The following is a 21,813-nucleotide window of genomic DNA, read 5'->3' as shown; positions in this document are numbered from 1 at the left end:
CCTTCCTCAGCTCAACTAATCACTTTCGCTAACTGGGCAAGCCTGGGATCATTCCTCTCCCTATCTTCATCTATCTGGAGAGACTTTATGGCCTGAATTTGCTCTCAAATCTTTGTTTTTTCCCACTGCTGTCATCTAACTCAAACCACCGTTCTCTCTGCTGGGCCTCAGAGCCTCTGTCAGCTTCTCCCCTGCCTGCATCTTGACCTCTCTGGGCCTTGTCCAGTGCTGCCAGAGGACCTTCCAGCATGAGTCCAACCTTCTCTCCTGCACTGAACCCATCCATAGCACCCTGTACTGTCAGGGTAAAATCAGACACTGACACGCCACTTTTCATGATCTGACCTTTCTTATTTCATTTTGAGCTCTTCTCCCACCCTCAGGACCACAGCTCATCCATGTCCATCACTCGTGCCCTTCATTGTCACAGGCATTTTCTCTTCCATGTTTACTGTGTTTCTTCTTGTTAGAAGCATTGCCATAGAGGAGAGAAAGTAAAGACAAGGAAACAAGTCGTTTATCTATGGAGTTGATTAAAAGTTTCAAGAATTGCATGCAACCATAACTCAGACAATTTTGAATTTGATTCTTGTTTTTTTTTTCAAATATGTATTTTAGTCAACCCTATGAAATGAACAGATAAGTTCTATTGGTGACCATTTTAAGCCATCCCAAGAGTTTTTGAGGACAATTCTTGTATTTTAGAGCTCAGTCCTTTATAATTCAGTGCATGTATCTCTTTTGAGTATGCATGTCATCAACTTTGTTCATGATTGAGTTCAGTTCAGCAGGTGTTGAACCCTGCTGTGTAGGAGTTCACAGGAGTGCCTAAGTCGCTCAACACCTAATTTCCTCGTGTGCCTCTGGTATATTTGCTAAGCAGACTGTATTGGAGGTGGAGATGGACAGTGCAGGCTGTTCAAACTGTCAGCTATTTCTAACCAAGTTTTTCATAAACTGAGTGGAACTGGGGTGATGTGGACTTTGTGCTTTACACGTTTGTTTGGTTTTGTTTTTTCTTCTACAGGAACCAATCCATATTTGACTTTTCACTGTGTGAATCAGGGGACTATTTTGCTAGATCTTGCTCCAGAAGACAAAGAGTATCAGTCAGTAGAAGAAGAGGTAATAGACATCAAAAAGTGTCTATTTTCCCAAATTCTGTTAAGACTGTTTTCCTGGAGACATCAGCTCACCTTATTCTGTTCTGGGGTCACTGCCTGTTGCTCATTCTCAGTCCCCAGCAAGCGTTTGAATGTGATCATAAACTAACACTATACATTGCTGTTGTATCACAAGTCTGTGTGTAGAATAGTTCTATCTTTTTATCCTGAAAATTTTGTAAGTTTTAAATCATGCAAATAATAATTCTTTTAGAACATTTTTATACAGTAAGATGCACCTAAGATTGAGATAGAACAAGAACCTTGTCTTGTAGACAGAAAATACCTTCTAGTCTTTTTTTTTTTATGTAATTATTAAGTGTGTTTCCTTAGGACAGTGTCTGGTTACGTGTGCTTCTATCTTACAATTAATTTCCGCAATCACAGTTCTTTCCAACACTATTTGTAATAATTACTTGTGAAAGGGGCATGGGAATTTCCTCTGCACTGGTGTCTTGTATGTCCTGCCCCTAAGGCCATATCTAACTAGCATTGTGAGTAAGCTGCCTGGCAGCTTAAACAAACAGCCAAGCAGAAACTGGATTGCCTCAGTTAAGGGTTTTCTGTTGTTGTTTGCTTTATTTTTTTTTATTTTTTTATTTTTAGTGCTCATATTATCCCTATTCAGTGCTAGGAAAACCCAGTAGGAAATACAGAATTGTCATACCCTGTAGTAATGTTTCAGTTCACATTCAGGAAGATGGTGTGTCTTCTGGTACCTTATTGACCCATTGTCCCTTAGTAAGTTCTGGTCATGTAAGATGAATGCTGGACATTCCCCTACGTGAAGTGTGAGTAGAGTTCACTCCATGTCAGTTGCCAGAGACTCAGGCACTTCTGTGATGCTGACTTGAAACCTGGGGTCTCACTTAAATCTTTAAAACACCTTCTTTTCCATAATAATTTTTAATTTCATAGTGAAGGTATTAGCAGTTCAGGAGAAGGTTGCCCATTTAATTGTGAAAAACATTCAGCTTCTCTTGCCTGAGTTGATATATCAAGATCCCAAAGATAATTGAGAGAAAATGAAATAATATTTTTAAAATATTATTTTTAGCATTTAATCTAATGTGGTTTAAGTTGACTAACATTTTAGTTTCACTTATTCAGTAACAAAATAGTAATCATACATTATTTAAAGTGATTATTTATCAGTTTCCCTATTGTGTTTCAAAAAATTCTTCCAAAACTTTTATCAGAAAAGTTTTGGTACTCATGACCATTTCCTGATACAAATACTCATTAAATTTGTTGATCAGTGTGTAGTGAGTCCGTTTATGAGATTCAGACTCATCAGGGAGATAGCTGGGAGAACTGGAATATGCTGGAGATAGCAGAAGGAATGCACACTGTTGGCTCTCGTGAAATTAATTATTTCCCTTTGTTCTGCAGATGCAGAGTACTATCCGAGAGCACAGAGATGGTGGAAATGCTGGTGGCATTTTCAACAGATACAATGTTATTCGGGTAAGTTTGTAAAGTATTTATGGTGAAAATTGGATTACAAAACTAACACAAAAATAATGTGGACAGTGAAAAGAACTGTAAGAATTTCGAAGGAAAAAATTCAAATTGTCAAAAATAACCATCTGTTGTTCTGAAACCACCTGTTCGCTTCACTGTAACCTCTAACCCTCAAAACCAAACTGGGCCAAAAATTGAGACACCCTGAAAACAGCAAAGCTCCAAACAGAAGGCCAGTCACACGGCAACTAGTGAAGTGCCACAGATGTCCCGCCATCACAGACGTCCTGTGCGTCCTCAGGTCCTCAACAGCAGTGGCTTTTTGCTTTAAACTATTTGAAAGTAGCATTTAGTAAAGCCTAGATTGTCTGCTTGTCATCCATGAGATGAGAATGCATGTCTCTCAAGACACAGAAAAAGCTGTGTGGCCATTGCCTGCTTTTCAGAGGCTGGAGTAAAGGTGAGTTGCATCTGTTGAGAACTGGTTTAATCATCTCTTAATAGATTTACAAGGATTATCCTGGTGAATATCAAATAAGCCATAAAGGTTTTGTTGTTGGTTGGTTGGTTAATACAAAATAGAGGCAGCGAGGAAATGGCTTAGCGGATATAGTGAGAGCTATATCCATACAAACACAAGGAGCCGAGTTAGAATCCCCAACATGCATGTGAAGACCAGGCATGGTGGTGTGCACCCTTATCTCAGCCAGGAGACAGAGATAGAAAGATCCCGAAAGCTCTCTCACAGCTAGTGTAGCCAACAGTAAACTTCAGGGTCAGTGAGGGGCCTGCCTCAAAAGTAAGGTGGAGATGAGAGAGCAGAATTCTCATCATTGGTTTCTGGCTTCACACTCATGGGCACTCACTTCCCTGCACATGCACATATACAAAACAATAATGGAATGCTAAGTAACAAGAACTGTAAAAGTTGTGTCACGGAAAGCTAGCCTGTTAACTGAATTCCACTGACACAGTGACTTTTAGATAATGTGTCAAACAAAACAAAATTGACACCACCAAAGGGAAAACTAATTGTCATTTTAAATCAGATACTTATGTATTTATATTTAACTAGTAACAACTTTTTCCTTCCTTCCTGAAGATTCAGAAAGTTGTGAACAAAAAGCTGAGGGAGCGATTCTGTCACAGACAGAAAGAGGTGTCTGAGGAGAATCACAACCATCACAATGAACGCATGCTGTTCCACGGTGAGTGCCTGCACTTCGGGGTGAGGGACAGGAAAGCCCATGGGATTATGACATGTTTGCATTTATTGGACTGAAATAATTCCTAGTTGTCTAATGATTTGCATGTTGGCACAGTCTTTCCCAAGTATGTGCAATGTGAATGGCTTTCTGAACTTCTGAACTAAATTCCAACTTGAGCCCACCTGGGTTTTTCTTTTTCTTCTTTAGTATTAGTGTATTTGGTGAAAATAGTGTAAACTAATTTTTCTACCTTTATATTTTAGGTTCTCCTTTCATTAATGCAATTATTCATAAAGGGTTTGATGAGCGACATGCATATATTGGAGGGATGTTTGGAGCTGGAATTTACTTTGCTGAAAACTCCTCAAAAAGCAACCAGTATGTTTATGGGATTGGAGGAGGCACAGGCTGTCCCACTCACAAAGACCGGTCATGTTATATATGCCACAGGTGAGCGTCCTGCAGCAAGTGGAATGGTTGCCACCCTCTGCTAACTAAATGAGTATAGCAGCTTCTGTTGAACTTGCTGGTCAGCCTTTGCTCCAGAGCAGTGACTGAAGTGCTGGTTCCAGTGTGTGAACCAAAGCCATGCGCTCGGTGCAGCTTGTATGACGCTGCATTTCAGTCCTTACTTAGCATCTTTACTAGAAAACACAGAATAAGTACCAGAGGACAAAAGCCATGGTCACGTCGTGAGACTCAAGGCCACATTTCTGCTGTTTCTAGTGATGTGGCTTGTTTTTAGGCAGCTTAATAATTAATATTAATATTAATAATTAATTAATAATTAATAATAATTCCCCTTGGAAAGTCCAGCTTCAAAACATCAGGTTTGGAATTAATAGCAAGCAAATGAATGTCAGCTTTGTTGTTGTTTGAGGTTTTTTGTTTTGTTTTGTTTTTTTTTGTTGGTTGGTTGGTTTGGGAATTTTGTTTTGTTTTTTTCAAGACAGGTTTTCTCTGTATAGCCCTGGCTGTCCTGGAACTCACTCTGTAGATCAGACAGGCCTCAAACTCAGAGATCTGTCTGCCTCTGCCTCCCAAGTGCTGGGATTAAAGGTATGTGCCACCACCGCCCAGCTGAATATCAGCTTTTTAAAATAAGATTTTATGATTCAGAAGTTGGAGAAAATTACATTTAAGTGAGTGAAAAGCAATATTTCTTTCCCCACCAATAGAAAACAATAAAAAGATTAGGATTTATTGCATTTGTTTTTGAATATTTATTCTTTGGCAATTTCATAAATTGTATCCTGATCATACCCAGCTACCCCTTGCACATGCCCCAGACCCCACCTTCTTTTCCCACCGACCTTCGTGTCTTTATGGGTTTTGATCATTCTCTCAGTCTGATTGAGCTACTGGAGTGTGCATGAGTGAAGCTGGGTCACCCACCATAGCCATACCCCAAAATAAACTTCCTCTCCCAGAAGCCCTCAGTTGCCTATAGCTCCTCAGCTAGGTATGCAGCCTCATGCTCCAGTCTGTGCTGGAATATCAACTGGCTTGATCCAGCATGGATGATGACCATAGCTGCTGTGACCTCACGAGTGCAGAGACCAAATCCTATCCTAAGGCAGCATCTCACAGATCTCCTCGCTATTCTCCTGCTCTTCCATCGCTTCCATCCCCTCCACAATGTTCCCTGAGCCTTGGCCAGGTTGATGGAGATGTCCTCTGTAGGGCTGAGCTCTCAGCATCTGGCCAGCTGTAAATCTGCACTGATTGCGGCCTCCTCAGAAGGCTTCCCTAGTGTGGGGAGTAGTACTAATAGACAGGTATACACACAAACATTTAGTTGGCAACTTTAGATCATGTCCATTTCACAAAACATCAATAGTAGATTTCTCCTGGCTCTCCCCAGCGTGGACTTAGTCTCAGTTTACAGTGCCATATGCTACTTTTTAAACTACTCAATGTATGTTTTTAGAAAGTTATATGAATAAGGTATCTTACGAGTCAGTTAATACCTTAAAATGTAAACTTAAAATTCCTTATAACTAATGCCCTTAAACTTACCTACAGTTGCATTATTTTTTAAACTACTCATCTGCAACTCTAAGATGGATACCATATCCTCAGAAGGAAACTTTTTTCCGTTAAGAGCAGCACTGTAATTAAAAACAGAGAAATTCCTAAGGATCTCAAAACATGCCTCCCATGGAGGCAGGACCTAAAATGAACACTAAAGTGAACCTAGCTGAGGATTAATGGACACTCGGTAAAATTAGACAAGTTTATGTCCTAGCCAGGATCTCTTAGAAAATGGAGCCTGACTCACCAAGGCCAGCTGGCCTGGGTCTGAAAAAGCATGGAGTAAAACTGGACTCGCTGAACATAGCGGACAATGAGGACTACTGACAACTCAAGAACAATGGCAATGGGTTTTTGATCCTACTGCACGTACTGGCTTTGTGGGAGCCTAGGCAGTTTGGATGCTCACCTTACTAGACCTGGATGGAGGTGGGTGGTTCTTGGACTTCCCATAGGACAGGAAACCCTGATTGCTCTTTGGGCTGACGAGGGAGGGGGACTTGATTGGGGTAGGGGGAGGGAAATGGGAGGCGCTGGTGGGGAAGAGACAGAAATCTTTAATAAATAAATAAAAAAGATTTAAAAAAAAAAAGAAAATGGAGCCTGAACAAAAGCGTGAAGCTTGCACTTGATTGGCAAGGGTAGTCCCCAGGAAGCAGGAAGGAGGCAGAGTGCACACAGTGATGAGCATGGGGAGCAAGCTGGCTACGGCTCCATTAACAAGCACAGTTCATTGCACAGCCCATGAGATGCCTTCAGAGGAACTGCAGAAACTGCTGTGCCTCAGAACAATGATGTTTGAGTGGAGAAAAGAAATGGATTTTCTCTGCTGGCTCCCATCTCATGTTTGCCGACATTTGCCTCCAGGTGCTCACCCCTCTGTTTCTAGCTGTTGCATCTACATAATACCACAAACACGAACCAAGCCGGCTCCAGCACCTCCTCACTTGTATCTTCATGCTCTGACTAGGTCGATCCAGCAGACTAGGTCTATTCCTGGAAGCAGAAAACAGGAGGCCGAGGCCTGTCTAGTCAAGTATCATGTCATATAACATTGAGAATGCCCAGAGCTGCTGACAGGACACTATGCCATGATGTTAAAGATGGAGCTGAGAAAGCCTCTTTGGGGTTCTGTAGTTAAGAACACTTGTTGCTCTTGCAGAGAGCCCGAGTTCTAGAATTCTCATGGTGGCACACATCCATCTATAACTCCAGTTTCAAGTTCCAGAGGATCTGACACTCTCATGGTTTTTGTGGGTACCGGGCATATACATGGTATACTGTAGGAATAAGTCCCGCCCCTAAGAGGGCGTGTTTGCCTCGGGCTAATGTTTGCCTATAAATTTGGGGAGCATGCTCCCAGCCGCTGCTTCTGCTTTCCTGGTCTCCGCTGGAACAGTGGTTCTGTAAGTCTATTTCTCCATTAAAGCTGTATATATATTTTTACAATCTGTCTGCATTCGTTTACGCCATTACATTTTGGCGTCCAACGTCGGGCTATTTTGCCCCCGACACAGCATGCTCCCGGGTGCTGTTTTTTAGTTCGTGACTCGGGCTCCAGTGCTGAGTCCGAGACACACTCGGCCACACAGGCCCATTCTGCTTGCCTTGGCTCAGTTTGCAGCGGAACCTCACTGCCTGAATTAGCAGAAGCTCAAGTGCCTGCAGTTTTGCAACAAAAGCCGCCACAGCGGCAGATTTGGTCTGATACAAAGTGACTTGGCCCGGCGGTGGTGGCGCACGCCTTTGATCCCAGCACTTGGGAGGCAGAGGCAGGCAGATCTCTGTGAGTTCGAGGCCGGCCAGGCGGTGGTGGTGCACGCCTTTAATCCCAGCACTCGGGAGGCAGAGGCAGGTGGATCTCTGTGAGTTCGAGGCCAGCCTGGTCTACAAGAGCTAGTTCTAGGACAGGCTCCAAAAACACAGAGACCACCACTGGCAGGAACCGATCATTGCAGGTAAAAAAATTTTCTTTTATAAATAAAATGTCTGAACACATTACTATTCAAGAATTTAACAGTTTTTTTAATTGTACCATGTGGGAGATTTTACAAGAGTTGTCTATCACCCCACATCTATGGATCCTTCTGGGATTCGTAGTTTTCATTGGCACTAAATGGTTTGATAATAGAAATATGATAAAGTCTTTACGAGACGAATCCAGGATTCTTAAGGCAGAGATTGAATGCTTAAAAACAATTGAGAATGACAACAATCTTCTCAAGAATCAGTTTGAAGTTCTCCAGGCTGATGTTAAGGAGAAATTCATTACTATGGAAGAGGGAACAGCTGATTTGGATCGTAAGCTTCAGTCCCTTTCTGTAGGAACTGAAACATTAGTGGCTGATATTAAGGAGAAATTCATTACTATGGAAGAGGGAACAGCTGATTTGGATCGTAAGCTTCAGTCCCTTTCTGTAGGAAATAAAATATTAACTGAGAGAATCAAAACTGCTGAATGTGACAATCAGATTTTGTCTAAAGCTTATGACAGATTGGCGGAAAGATTGTCAATACAAGAAGGCACAGTTTATGCCATGAAAATTATGTCCAAAGATGAGATGTTATCTCTAATGGACAAACTTCATACTTTAGAATCCTCAATGAAGGCTTTGGAACATAATTCTGGACAGGAGATTCGGACATTGCAGAAGGCAATGGTGAATAGAATTGAAAAGGTTGAGGAATTTCTAAATTTTGATGAAGAAGAACAAAGGGTAGAAAGGCAAATTTTAACTACATCTGTAGGTAAATTTCTCCAGGACAATTTCCACAAAGCTCTACCTACAGCTCTACATGCCTTTCCAATAATAACAACAGAGAAGGTAATTGGTTCCAGAAACCCTAGGGTCATCAAGGGGGATACATCAGAGCCTGTCCGTATGAATGACCTCAAGGAAATTAAACAGGCTGTCAGACTTTTGGGATGCAAGCCTCTTTTGTTAAAAAGATGCTAAGATCTTGGGCCACGACAAGCAGAGCAACCCCCTCGGACTGGCTCCAGCTGAGCTCTGCGGTACTTGAGAGTGGACCACAATTGAAATGGAAATGCTTATTCAGGCAAGAGGCTAGACTTTTAGAACAGCAGGAAAAAGCGAAGGGAATTGACATTTCCCTAGATAAAATTCTAGGCGAAGGGCTCTTTTCTGACCCTCAGGAACAAGCTAATTTGGATGAAAACACACTCTCCATGTGTACTACAGCAGCCTTAAGGGCTTGGGACAGAGTACAAGACCCAGGACAGAGAATGGAATCATTTGTCAGAGTTAAACAGGGTCAGAGAGAACCCTTTAGTGACTTTTTACAAAGATTAACTAAGGCTGTACAAATAGGGATATCTGACCCAGAAGCAAGACGTATAATGATTGAGTCTTTGGCTTATGAAAATGCAAATGTGGAATGCAAAAGGATTTTGGGGCCTTTAAAGCTCAGATCAGTGCCCTTGGAAGAATGGGTCTTGCATACACTCAATGTTGATACATTTGATTATAGCACTGAAGCATGGGTAGAAGAAGCAATTTCCAATGGTAAAAGGAGACACCAGAATACCAAATGTTTTAATTGTGGCAAAATGGGTCATATGAAAAGGAATTGTAGACAACGGATTTTCAGAAATAATAATAATAATAATGCATCTTTCAGAAATAATAATAATGATGCATCTTCTAGAAATAACAGAAATAGGAGGACTCGGCCTTCAGGTTTATGTAGAAGATGTGGAAAAGGCAGACATTGGACGAATGAATGCAGGTCTACAAGAGATAGACAAGGCAACCTGATACAGATGGGAAACGTGAGGGGGGGGCCTCACAGGCCCCCATGGCAAACATGGTTCAGTCATTTCCAGTTTCTGCAGAGAACGTGCCTCGTCAGGACAATTAGGAAGCCCCATGCCTACTGTTACAGGCAATAATAATCAGAAAGATAAGTTACGTGTATTTTGGCAAACTTCTATAAATGATCAAAGACCTAAACTGAGAGTGTGTGTAAATGGCATTTTTATTACTGGCCTGCTGGACACAGGTGCTGATGTAAGTATCATTACCCCAGAATCGTGGCATCCATATTGGCCTCTTCAGAATGTAAATGTTCAGCTCCTGGGAATTGGAACCCTATCTCGAGTAAGGCAGAGCACGAGATGGGTTGAATGTATAGGGCCAGAGGGACAAATAGGAAAATTAAGGCCATATGTAGCCAATATCGCAATGAATTTATGGGGTCATGACCTATTACAACAGTGGAATACCGAAATTAACATTCCTGCTACTTCTAGAGCCTATATTTCTGAGAATAATATTAAAAGATATTACAAACGGAGAAAACCGGCCATTCGGGCTGTACAAGAACAAGCAATTGATGTCCCTTCAGAGATACCAACAGCCTTGCCTCTAAAATGGTTGACTGAGAAACAAATATGGACAAAGCAATGGCCTTTAGCTGAGGAAAAGTTACAGGCTTTAGAACAACTGGTACAAGAACAATTAGATGCTGGACATATAGAAGAATCTACCAGCCCTTGGAATTCTCCTGTATTTGTGGTTAAGAAAAAAAATCAGGTAAATGGAGAATGGTGACAGATCTCAGGGCCATCAACAAGGTTATTCAACCTATGGGCCCTCTGCAATCTGGAATTCCTTTGCCCTCTTTATTACCGAAAGGATGGCCTCTCATAGTTATTGATTTAAAGGATTGTTTTTTCACTATACCTTTGCAAAAAGAAGATAGAGAAAAATTTGCCTTCACAGTGCCTACTTATAACGATTCTCAACCTTTGAGGAGGTACCACTGGGCCGTTCTCCCCCAGGGTATGTTAAATAGCCCCTCCCTGTGCCAATATTTTGTGAACCAACCATTTCAAATAATACGCAAGAAATTTTCCAAATCTATAGTATACCATTACATGGACGACATTTTGTTATCCGATTCAAACATGGATACCTTGAACAGACTGTTTGAAGAAATAAAGATACTTTTACCTAAATGGGGATTGCAAATCGCTCCTGAAAAGATTCAGAAAGGAGATTCTGTTAATTATTTAGGTTATAAAATAGGTTTGCAAAAAATTAAGACACGAAAAGCACAAATTAGGAGAGATCACCTATGGACTCTTTTTTTTTTTTTTTTTTTTTTTTTTTTTTTTTTTTTTTTTTTTTTTTTTTTAGTTTTTCGAGACAGGGTTTCTCTGTGGCTTTGGAGCCTGTCCTGGAACTAGCTCTGTAGACCAGGCTGGTCTCGAACTCACAGAGATCCACCTGCCTCTGCCTCCCGAGTGCTAATGACATTCAAAGACTGTTAGGAGACATTTCCAGTCTACGACCAGCTATTGGAATAACACCTGATCTAATAATTCATTTGAACAAAACCTTGGATGGTGATAAATATTTAAACAGTCCCAGAGAATTAACAGCTGAAGCAGAAAAGGAACTGACAATGATTGAGGAAAAATTACAACAGGCACATGTGGACAGGGTGAATCCAGAGCTCGATTGTATTCTCGTCATACTACCATCAAAAACATACATATACATACTCATATAATATAAAATAAAACTTTAAATAATGTGTCATTCTAATATAGAAGGAGACCTTTTTTCCTATAAGACCTACAAGAAAATACAAGTGGTAACCAAGCCTTTATCCCAAAGGGTTACCAGTGGCATCCAGCTGAAAAACCAGCGAGATAAAACTCAGTCATAACACAGAGATCATACTCCATTACTACACAGCATTTATTTTTAACAGTGGGACTAATTGTATTACTTAGTTAAATGTATAGTGTTTAAGGGTTGACTTTCTTTAAAGGGATGGGCAATAATTATCTTGAGCTTTGTGTGTATCCTTGTATCCTTATCAAAGACTCATCCCTTCCCTTGGAGTACAGATGCAGCTGTGTAAATCAGTGCATGGCTTTAATCTAGTAAGATTATATTTATAAAACCAGGTGCCAGCTAGTTTTAAACCAATGGCTATAGCTTTCCAGTCAACCAGTTTTTCTGATCCTATACAATATTTAACATCTGCCTCAACTTCAATATTATATTTTCAGTCATGTATTTAAGCTAGTTGATTTTTGGTTTTTCAAGACAGGGTTTCTTTGTATAGCTGTGGCTGTCCTGGAACTTATTCTGTAGACCAGGCTGGCCTCAAACTCACAGAAATTTACCAGTGATTCCCAAGTGCTGGGATTAAAAGCATGCATCACCACTGCCCAGCTAAACTACGTATTTTTGTTTATGTTTCACTTCTTTTATTACTATGTCTATCCCAGTTTTTACTGTTTACCCATAATGAGTCAAGCCTAATCTTGTCTGGGGAGATAGCACAAGAGGTGAAAGCGTCTGCCAGGCAAGCGTGATGACCTAGGTTTGAATCCCCACAGTCAATGTAAAATCCAAGTGCATAGCATGAGTGTTTGTAAGCCCGACACTTCTCCTTGGGAGCTCTGAGGCTGGCCGGCCTCATTACACAGAGGCAGAAACATTTAAAAATAATTTAAAAATTAAAAAAAAAACTCTACCAGTAGAAGGCAAGGACCAGAATGCTGTGGGGGGGGGGGGCATCATGCTAACACACACACACACCTCACAGCAATATTAATCTCAGGTACTGTTCCCATCTGATTCCTTTCTTTCTGTGCACTCACGTGCAAACTCAGCTTTCTCTAGCATATCCTTTTTTTTTCTTTTTTTTTCTTTTTTTTTTGGTTTTTCGAGACAGGGTTTCTCTGTGGCTTTGGAGCCTGTCCTGGAACTAGCTCTGTAGACCAGGCTGGTCTCGAACTCACAGAGATCCGCCTGCCTCTGCCTCCCAAGTGCTGGGATTAAAGGCGTGCGCCACCATCGCCCGGCTAGCATATCCTTTCATTTGGCACAGCTCATCTCCCAGCTCCTATATAAAGGATCACGATTTTTTTTTTTTTTTTTTTTTTGGTTTTTAAGACAGGGTTTCTCCGTAGCTTTAGGGTCTGTCCTAGAACTAACTCTAGTATACAGGCTGGCCTCAAATTCACGGAGATCCGCCTGCCTCTGCCTCCCAAGTGCTGGGATTAAAGGCGTGCGCCACCATTACCCGGCCAATTCTAATAAGATTCGTGCTGCACAAGTCTCTCAGTTCCTCCACTCTTTCTCACCGCTTTCCTCTCCTGTGCTCATGAATAACTGAGTTTGAGGCCAGCCTGGTTCACAGTTCCAGAATGGCCAGCCTGGTTCACAGTTTCCAGAAACAAAAAAAAAAAATGCACGCCTTTGTGTGCTAGTTCGTGTGTGTGTGTGTGTGTCCTATGCTACTTCAACACTGCCTTAAACTGTTGGTCTAACTATTGATACTGAGCCTGATAATTGTTAGATAGTAAATTGGTATATCAAATTTTATCCCATTGCTATACACAAACGAGAATAGCATTTAAATTAGGTTGCATTGTGTGGATTTTTATTTTTTAAAAACACTAATAAACCTAACAGTTACATTTTAAGTATTGCTTTGTGTTTTCTTTAGACAAATGCTTTTCTGTAGAGTGACCCTTGGGAAATCCTTTCTGCAATTCAGCACCATGAAAATGGCTCACGCTCCTCCAGGGCATCATTCAGTCATTGGTAGACCAAGTGTCAATGGGCTGGCGTATGCTGAATATGTCATCTACCGAGGAGAACAGGTATGTTACTGGTCAAATCAGCACGAGCAAGTCACTAAACCATCCTTAAAAAGAAGAAGCCATATTTCAAATATCTACACTCATTGCAGGTGCAGCATGCCGGATCTGCTTGATATAGGCCGGTTGCAGGAACTTTACGTATTATTCTGATCACAGCCCTACAGCCTTGAGACTCAGAAAGCTACAGTGTATTTAATCCTGCCACCCTCTTGAGGCTCCAAAATGAGACTAGAAAAAAATAGTGGAAATGTACATGCAGAGAAATGCATACATAAAAAACTTTCTAGTGTTTCAAACCAGCCCTCAACTGCCAGCACTAAATGTCACCCAATTTGTCTGAATGCAAAAGTCAATTTTTCTAGCCTTAATTAAAAACCATAAATAGCCTGAAGTAAAAGAAAAAACAAGAAAGTAGCTACATAAAGGTAATGTATTAAAATATTTTTTTCTATGTGCTATCTTGAGTAGAGTAGTGTGTAGTTGGGGAAAAATTGCAAAGAACTTTTGAACTCCTTTTTACTAAGTTTGTTTATTGTGGCAGTACAGATAAAATAACAAAACTCTGTTAGGTATATTACAGGGTTGAGCAAGAGAGTAAATGCATAGGTGCGTTAACTTTTGGGAACTATGGTTCTTACTATTGAAGAAGGGCATATATGGGATAAGAGAAAGGTTAAAAACATGAAGTTGCTTTAATTAATTAATAGGAATTTGTGGTTTCTAACATATCAGTAGATATATAGATGTTTGTGCCTATATGTATGTTTAGGTCTATGTATAAATATAAGCACATATGTACATATAATTTTTTAACTCTACTGAAAGCAAAGACACCCCAATAGCAATGAAAAGCTAGAGCCCAATCCTTTAAACCATTCCTGGCTAGAAGGAACCAGGGTTGGAACAGAGTAGGTACAACTTCAGATAGCTTGTTATACCAGAAAGTAACGAGGTGTTCAGAAATGAAAATGTAGAGGCATAGCACAGGGACCTAAAAACCATTGAAGGAGTTTCCTCTGGCCAAATCTGAGAAAATTGCATACCAAAATAAATATAGTACTGAATTTGGTGGGGGGAGGAAGGAGTAAATAAGTATTTGTTATTCTTTACTGCTGAATGAGTAAGAAAGGGGATTTCTGGGCTCATGGTAGAATACCATAAATAGAAGTGGGAGGAGTTCCCACCTGCAAACCATCATGGTTAGCTCAAGCAAGAATGGATGCTGAATTTAGAAGGTAATTTCCATAAGAGGAATATTTGCATGCTTGTTGCAAAGCTACAAGGACCAGAGGCAGTAATCACTACACGGAAAGAGGAAAGTGCCTTGACCAACTACTCACAATGTGCATCACTCATTAGGGACAGGTGGTGGAGATAAGGGCATCAGAGTCTGCAGAGCAGATAGGGAGGCAGCCAAGAGACTCTATTTTAAAAAGTAAAAAACTAAACTTGGTAACTGCTTAGAACCTCCTCCCAAAGGGTTTGATAGGGTGATGGGACAAATCTGCTGAGGGAAATGTGGAAGTGCCTTGAGGAAATGAGATGCACGCAATGTTTTCCTGGGAGAATGCTTGTCTTCTCTAACAGGTGGGCTTCTCCACAGGGGTCACATCAACTGCAGTATCTGCTAATTGCATCGTTTTCCATGAACAGTTTTCCCTGAGTTTAGGAAGTTTTCCTCTCCTAGTCCCTTTGTTCTCCCTAGTTATTCAATTATATTTGATTCTTAATGTCTAACATTTTCAAGAACACATGGCTGTTTTAGTTGGAGAATATTGTGGATGGGAATTTTTTAAGGGTTGAAAGATATACTGAAACTAGTGTATAACTGAAAGGAAAATTGGCTTTGATTAAGACATGATTAGACTTAAATATCAGGAGAGGCTGGTGTGTGGCTCCGTGGTGGAGCCCTTGCCTCTATGTCCAGCCCTGGATTCACTTACCCACACGGGGTGGGGAGAAGAGTAATCTGTGTTCTTTACTTCACACCTCCATCAGATAGAAAGAGAGACGTTCTCTGGTTAGTGATTGCTACCAAGGTTTTGTCCATTTTACTGAAATGATATGTACAATGCTCGCTTATGGCCGGGCTGTGGTGGTGCACACTGTTAATCCCAGCACTCGAGAAGCAGAGGCAGGAGGATCTCTGTGAGTTCGAGGCCAGCCTGGTCTACAAGAGCTAGTTCAGGACAGGCTCCAAAGCAACAGAGAAACCCTGTTTTGGAGGGGGTTTGGGGAATGCTGCCTTATGTAAGGTAGAGAAGAAAACAGTATAAGTAGAAATACTATACACATAATTTTGTAGATGGTGGATTTATATGTGTTTATGCAGCCCGACTTCTGAGTAAGTAAGGCTCCACTGCTGCACCTTCAAGGGGATGACGAGTTGTTTGCCTTCTTGGCCTTTCCAGGCGTATCCAGAATATCTCATCACCTACCAGATCATGAAGCCGGAAGCCCCTTCACAGACTGCAACAGCTGCAGAGCAGAAGACCTAGTGACCACCCTGGTGAAGGCCAGAGTGAGTCAAACCTGCGACTGGATTACAGTGAATTGCTTCCAACAACAACAAAAAAACAATATTCTCTAACCCAACAGCCAAGAAATGTGCTGTTTGTCTTTTCTAACGCGTTGCTCGAGTGATGGTACAGTGAGTGGCTGAGCACTCTCACCTGCCTCTTCCCTTTGAGGAGATGTTTACTGGGCGGCCCTGATCCTGTCTCGTCGGGCTCCTTTTCCTACGGTTAACCATTTCTAAAGCAAGATGCTTTGCTTGAGACACAGAAATGGGAAAAGGGAATATTCACACACTACATTTTCTTTATTGTGTTTGGCACATGTATAGCAGATAGACACATGTGACGGGCTCATTTTTAGTTTTGCAAAACAACTATGATTGATGCTTCTTGTTGTTTGTTGTTGTCATTGTTACTTTGAAAATGAGCCAGAGTCTTCCTGGGATATTTTGCAGAATCACATTGACTAAAATCCTTAGCAATGCAATCAGAGCTTCTGACCGAGCAAACTGCTTCCACTTCTCTTGTTAGATTTTGTATCTCTGCTTCTTGTGAGCATTAAAGAAGAGCATCAAGGTTTAGTTTCCTTTTATAAACTGACCCATCTGAAAAGGAAGGGTGCAAACACCTCTCTGTGCTCTTTGCAGTCTGCAGGGCTCACAGGACCATGCTACAAATGCCCAAAGAGCATTCATTGCCAGGGAGAGGTCTAAGGGAGGCGGCTGTGATGTCTCTTCCTGGCGAATGACTAGCAGGTTGTGAGGGAGGAACCCATTAAGAAGCGGGGTGAGTGGAACACAGTGCTTTGTGGCTGCATCCAGGCCAACCCAGGGATGTCTCAATAAAAACTTCACTTAATCTGAACTGCCAGAATTGTCACCCCTTTATGAGACCCAACATTGCCCTTTGCTTCCGAAGTCAGGGAGCTGTCGTACTCCGTTAGGGTCCCCAGCATTTTACTCTCCTCTTTAGTTTAGAAAGCCAGGATTCAGACCCGAAGAAAGAAATATGCACAAACGCAAGGACTTTCTGTTTCCTCCATACTCAGCCTTCATTTTGAGTACTTTCACATGGCTTATAAAGATCCCTTTATCTCAATTTTCCAACCATTTCCTTAAAGTTCTTAATATATTTATACAAGAAAAACAAAAATTGAAACCAAAGGCTCTTTGACTTATTTTTTTAAATGCCCCTGATAGAGAAACGTCTCTTTGTGAAAGTACCTGCTTGTTCTAATGGCATTCGCCAAGTGTGTGCGACATTGAGCAAAACACGCTTCCTGCTGATGCCCTCATGGGCCTTAACTTAGTATTGAACTGAACACATTATTTAGGTTCATACTGCATCTGTCTACTCAGTTTTAAAGCAAAAGTCATATAAACATAGAGGGAAAACAGTGTGACACACTTACCATTTCAGTCGGAAGTCCTGAAAATGGGTTTTTGGTTTTTTTTTTAATTTTTTAATGTAAACATATTAAGCTGTGACCATCTTCATTTCCCTGGCTCTCAAAGTACACATTTCTCTTTTTCATTTTATTTATTAAATTTTGTTAGCTTGAGCCCAATGCTAGAACTAGGCATCCAGTCTAGGGTGAACTTAATAGTTACATCTTGCATGGGTTCCTCAAAATTAAGAATTAGCCTCAGTTTTTACTTCTATTGAAGTTCTATGGCCTGAGCTGGGTGATTGTGTCTTCGGCTGTGGGTTTAATAGCAGCTAGGGTTCCATGTAAGCTTCAAAAGTTGGTGTTGGGTCAGAGAGCTTTCTCCTTGCTTTTTTTCTCCCACTGTTAACAAAGGCTGAAGAAATTGCCATCTGTGTAGTTGTAGTAGCTAAAATGTGTGTGTTATTTGCCTCCTCCTGACTAGAACACTAAACGCAGCTGTGGTTTTAGTTAAGTAAAGGAGTTAAGTGGTATAGAGATTCATGGAAAGCTTTACTGCTTCATTAAAAGATGAACCACTGTCTGGCTGAGGTTGTGTATCGTGTCGTCTCCATCGTACTAGCGAGGTTAACTTGGGCCTTACCTTGAGGAGGTAGAGGTAGCTGTGGTTCACTAACCACCTGTGCTGCGTGCCTGATGTCCTCTGTGCCAAGGAAAGGCACTGTAGAAAGAAAACTTGCAGTGCTCGTCATCGTGGTATGACTCACATATGACAGAATGCACATATATGACCTGTTTAAAAAGAGTGAGACAGTAGAACTAACAGGTATTTTCAGAACTTGAAAACCAGAGGTATCGTGAGTGTATTCAAGTTGGCAAAAGGTGATTGTTTGGACTTTCTTGTATAGCAATATATGAAAAGCCCTCTGGAATATAAAAGCATGACGTGCAACTGAAATCTGGTTAGTTTCTGTATGTGCATTAGTTAGAACCACCGGCAAGTTTCGGACTCCAGCTTCCCAATGGAACTTCAGAGAGAAGTCAAGTGTCTCTATGAGCCTCACTTTCAAGGGTTTTTCTAGAGCCTTCATGGTCCCAGTTTACCGGGTCTGGCCAGCTAGACACTTAACTCAGGCATAAATTAAGGCTCGTACTTTACTCTTGCTCCTCCCCAGATTGCTAATCTAGTATCAGAAGTAACTCCTGTGTTTGGCCCCATTCTTCTTCTTCCTTTCTTCATCTTGGGCCTTACAGAAGGAATCCAGGTCTCTGTAATTTTCATATCAAGACCAGAACTGGGTTTAGTCCTCATCCACTTTCTGCCGGTGTGCTAACAAAGGGCAGCATGGAATCCAGTGTTTTCATTCCATACAAAATAGTAACAGTACAGCCTTTCCCTTCTTAGCAGTTAGAGCTCCACACCATGGAAGACGCTAACAACACTAGCATCTCCTGGAAGCAGCCCAGGCTCCTCTGAGCATCATGTTACCGACTAGACTCCACTCGTTTCTCTTTGCCGTCAAAGTAGCAATGTGCACTTGGACTACATAGAAGTACTTGAATATGGCAAACTAATAAGCATACATTAACAGCTTTTTTACAAACAATAAAATTTTTCTTAATGGTAGCAAGCAGCATTACAGTGCAGTAAATTGTCTAGGTTTTCCTCTATTTCAGTATATGCCCAGTTACATTGTTCCCTCTCTCCTTTAAACATTCGCTGTTTGGGTTCCTATTAATGGTCTTGTGAACAAAAATGGTGTGTATTTTTAAGCTCATCTCTTCCCTGTCCTGTCCCCCAGCCCATGTACCCTGTGAGACAGCCTTCTTACCATGTTTTCTGTTGCATAGAGCTACAGACTTTAGAGCCATTCAGCAACTATTTAAACACTATATTAAAATAGGTTTTCATGTATCAGAAATTAAAGACTGGTGTTTGGTGTCAAAGCAATGACAAAGAAATGAGAGTAATTGTGAAAGTAATATTTAAAGTATTGCTAGCTACATCTAGCATATAAAAAAAAATTTTTTTAAGACCGCCCTAAAAAGTGAAGCATCTTCAACCAATTTAGGCATTCTGCAGGTAACAGACAATTGAGTTTTTCTTGTTAAGAAGGCCTTATTCATGGCAGAAACTTTTTACCCATTTCTCATCTAGCAGTAAAACATGAATCATTTCTTAGTACTTGACCGGTGTTAGTGAGTGGCCATGTCTCCGTACTCCCTGCCTGGGAAGTGTGTGTTATGGAGCTTATGTTGTAAGCAGTACGTCACACACAGCAGAGCTGGAACATCTAGTTCCTCAGCCTCCAGGTCTTCCGGTTTGAAAGTGGGGGATTCATGGTATGTGATCCCATGTGGAGGTGGAGTAATATGGAAGTTGGGTCTTAGTCGTTTTAAAGTATAAACTATGATACATTAAATTCAAAACCTGTAGGAAGTGAAGATTTTATATACTCTGTAAGCTACAAGATGGTCATGATATGGACAGTTTTACACTTCTACCAGAGTTCTGCAAGAACCAGAAAACTCACACCATAGAGATAACTGCATTTTCTCCCTTCATTTCTCATCTTCCAGAATTATTTCTTTGTCTACCCTTCAAATGACCCTGGATGCCCCTTGTTAGCTCAAATTTGGTAATGTGGTGTCGCTGAACCCCTCCCAATGTGCAGGAATTAAAACTAGAAAATACCACGGTAGAAGAAAGGACTGAAATTTTTTGAAGCTAGTAGCATAGACTTAGTCAATAACCTTGCTGTATAGTAAACATATTCACTACACAGAACACTGCAACTCTTCCTGTGTGTATAGTACCTGCTTCTGCTCCCAGTGTTTGTGCTAAGCTTATTCTTTGTGCTAGTAAGATTTGTCTCTGATACCTGCAAAACTAAAAAGGTACTTTGATTGTCAAAATCTCTCAGAAACTTAGGAAACCAGCGTGGAGACTATTCTGACAACAGCATTTGGAGTCGTGATTGTGCTTTCTTCCTGTGATGTTGGTCTGTGTGAATAACCAGTGTAGTGGCCCTTGAGTTTGTCGTTAGTGTTCTCTTGTGTCTGGTCTGTGTGGAACCCGCCAGCAGCAGGATTCCAACCCCACCTTGTTCTTTTTCCCACTTGTCCATCTGTAGGTTTGTCAGACAGAATATAAGATGCCCAGTTAGATTTGAATTTCAGGCAGTTTTTTAGCTCAAGTATATTTCATGCAATATTTGACATATCTGCATTTTTTTAAAATGTTCATTATCTGAAATTCAGGTTTTTGACTGAATAGCCTAGATTTTCATTTTATTTGTAGTTTTTCTAAATCTAATAGCCTTAGTGGTTTGATCACAAAAGGTTACTCACAGCATGTATATTCTCTGGTCTTTATGGCTTTTATCTGAAATGGAAGACCTCTCTCTCTCTCTCTCTCTCTCTCTCTCTCTCTCTCTCTCTCACCTTCTACTTATTTCTAAAAGAGGCATCAAGGAACTTAACCATCCTACATGGTGGGTTTCTATTTAAAACATCTCTGTGATTATATTTAACCTGTAATTGTGCTTTGGCTTAATGTCTAACTTACAGTACTTGTAACTGATTAATATTCAATAAAAACATTTTAAAATACACTGTGCATTTATAGCATTCAGCTTGTGTTTCCTTTCGTCCTGTTTTGTTCATGTCAGCTTGACTATCCGCAGCACAACTGACCTAAAACTGTCAAAATTCATGTAACAATTCTCCTTTCCCCTCTTCTCAGCTTGAAGTTCCTTATAACCTGTGCACCCACATGGGAGCTATAGAAAGACCACAGAGCAGTAAACCCCAGGGTACTACAGAAGCACAGCGATAGCAGGAGAAACTCAGAAAAACCTTTTAAACAAAGGGCTCTGGTCTCCAACATCAGACCCGGGGAGCGGCTCACAGGCCCTCCCAGGAGAAAGGTTCTGAACATGCCATGGGGAACATTTGAAATCTCACACAGCTGAGTGTGGTGTGCTAACCTGCAGTCCCAGCACTTAGGATGCTGAGGCAGGAGGATCATAAGTTTCAGTCCAGTCTGGTTTGCATGGGATGACCTACCTGTCTTGTCCCCAAGAAGCAAAGAACTTTTCCTCACCTCACTGGTACTATTTCTCCACAGCTAGTGGTCTTTAGGTAGCAAATTTGAAGCTAGGTGTGTTTCCATAGCTTGTCTAGCAGAAGGCTTGTCAGTTAAAAACATTAATTCTTAGGAGCACTCTAGTTTCCCTGAACCTAGAAGATGCATGGAGTGGTTTATGAAAGGCAACTGGTAGTTAGCGAATCTACCAAGGGCACAGACAGAAGCGGAATTTATTAAAACATTACAAAGAAGCTGAGGGAGTATGTGGAAATGCTTGTATAATGGGAACTTTACCAGGTC

General features: G+C 41.0%; 1 protein-coding gene across 1 annotated transcript in view; it reads left to right on the top strand.

Annotated features, from left to right (window-relative positions):
* Tnks (tankyrase) overlaps positions 1-21,035 on the top strand; it is a 160,607-nt gene extending 139,572 nt beyond the window's left edge. Inside the window, exons 22-27 of the mRNA XM_075986519.1 lie at positions 1,028-1,125; positions 2,556-2,630; positions 3,730-3,835; positions 4,099-4,285; positions 13,364-13,520; positions 15,932-21,035. Coding sequence (XP_075842634.1) covers positions 1,028-1,125; positions 2,556-2,630; positions 3,730-3,835; positions 4,099-4,285; positions 13,364-13,520; positions 15,932-16,018 — 710 coding nt within the window. The 3' untranslated portion in view covers positions 16,019-21,035. The remainder of the gene's footprint in view (positions 1-1,027; positions 1,126-2,555; positions 2,631-3,729; positions 3,836-4,098; positions 4,286-13,363; positions 13,521-15,931) is intronic.
* Positions 21,036-21,813: the final 778 nt, after the last annotated feature.

Source organism: Microtus pennsylvanicus, chromosome 9 (genome assembly GCF_037038515.1).
Source record: "Microtus pennsylvanicus isolate mMicPen1 chromosome 9, mMicPen1.hap1, whole genome shotgun sequence".
Lineage (NCBI taxonomy): Eukaryota > Metazoa > Chordata > Mammalia > Rodentia > Cricetidae > Microtus > Microtus pennsylvanicus.
Note: the sequence above shows the minus strand (reverse complement) of the source record. Positions and strands in the feature narration are given on the sequence as shown.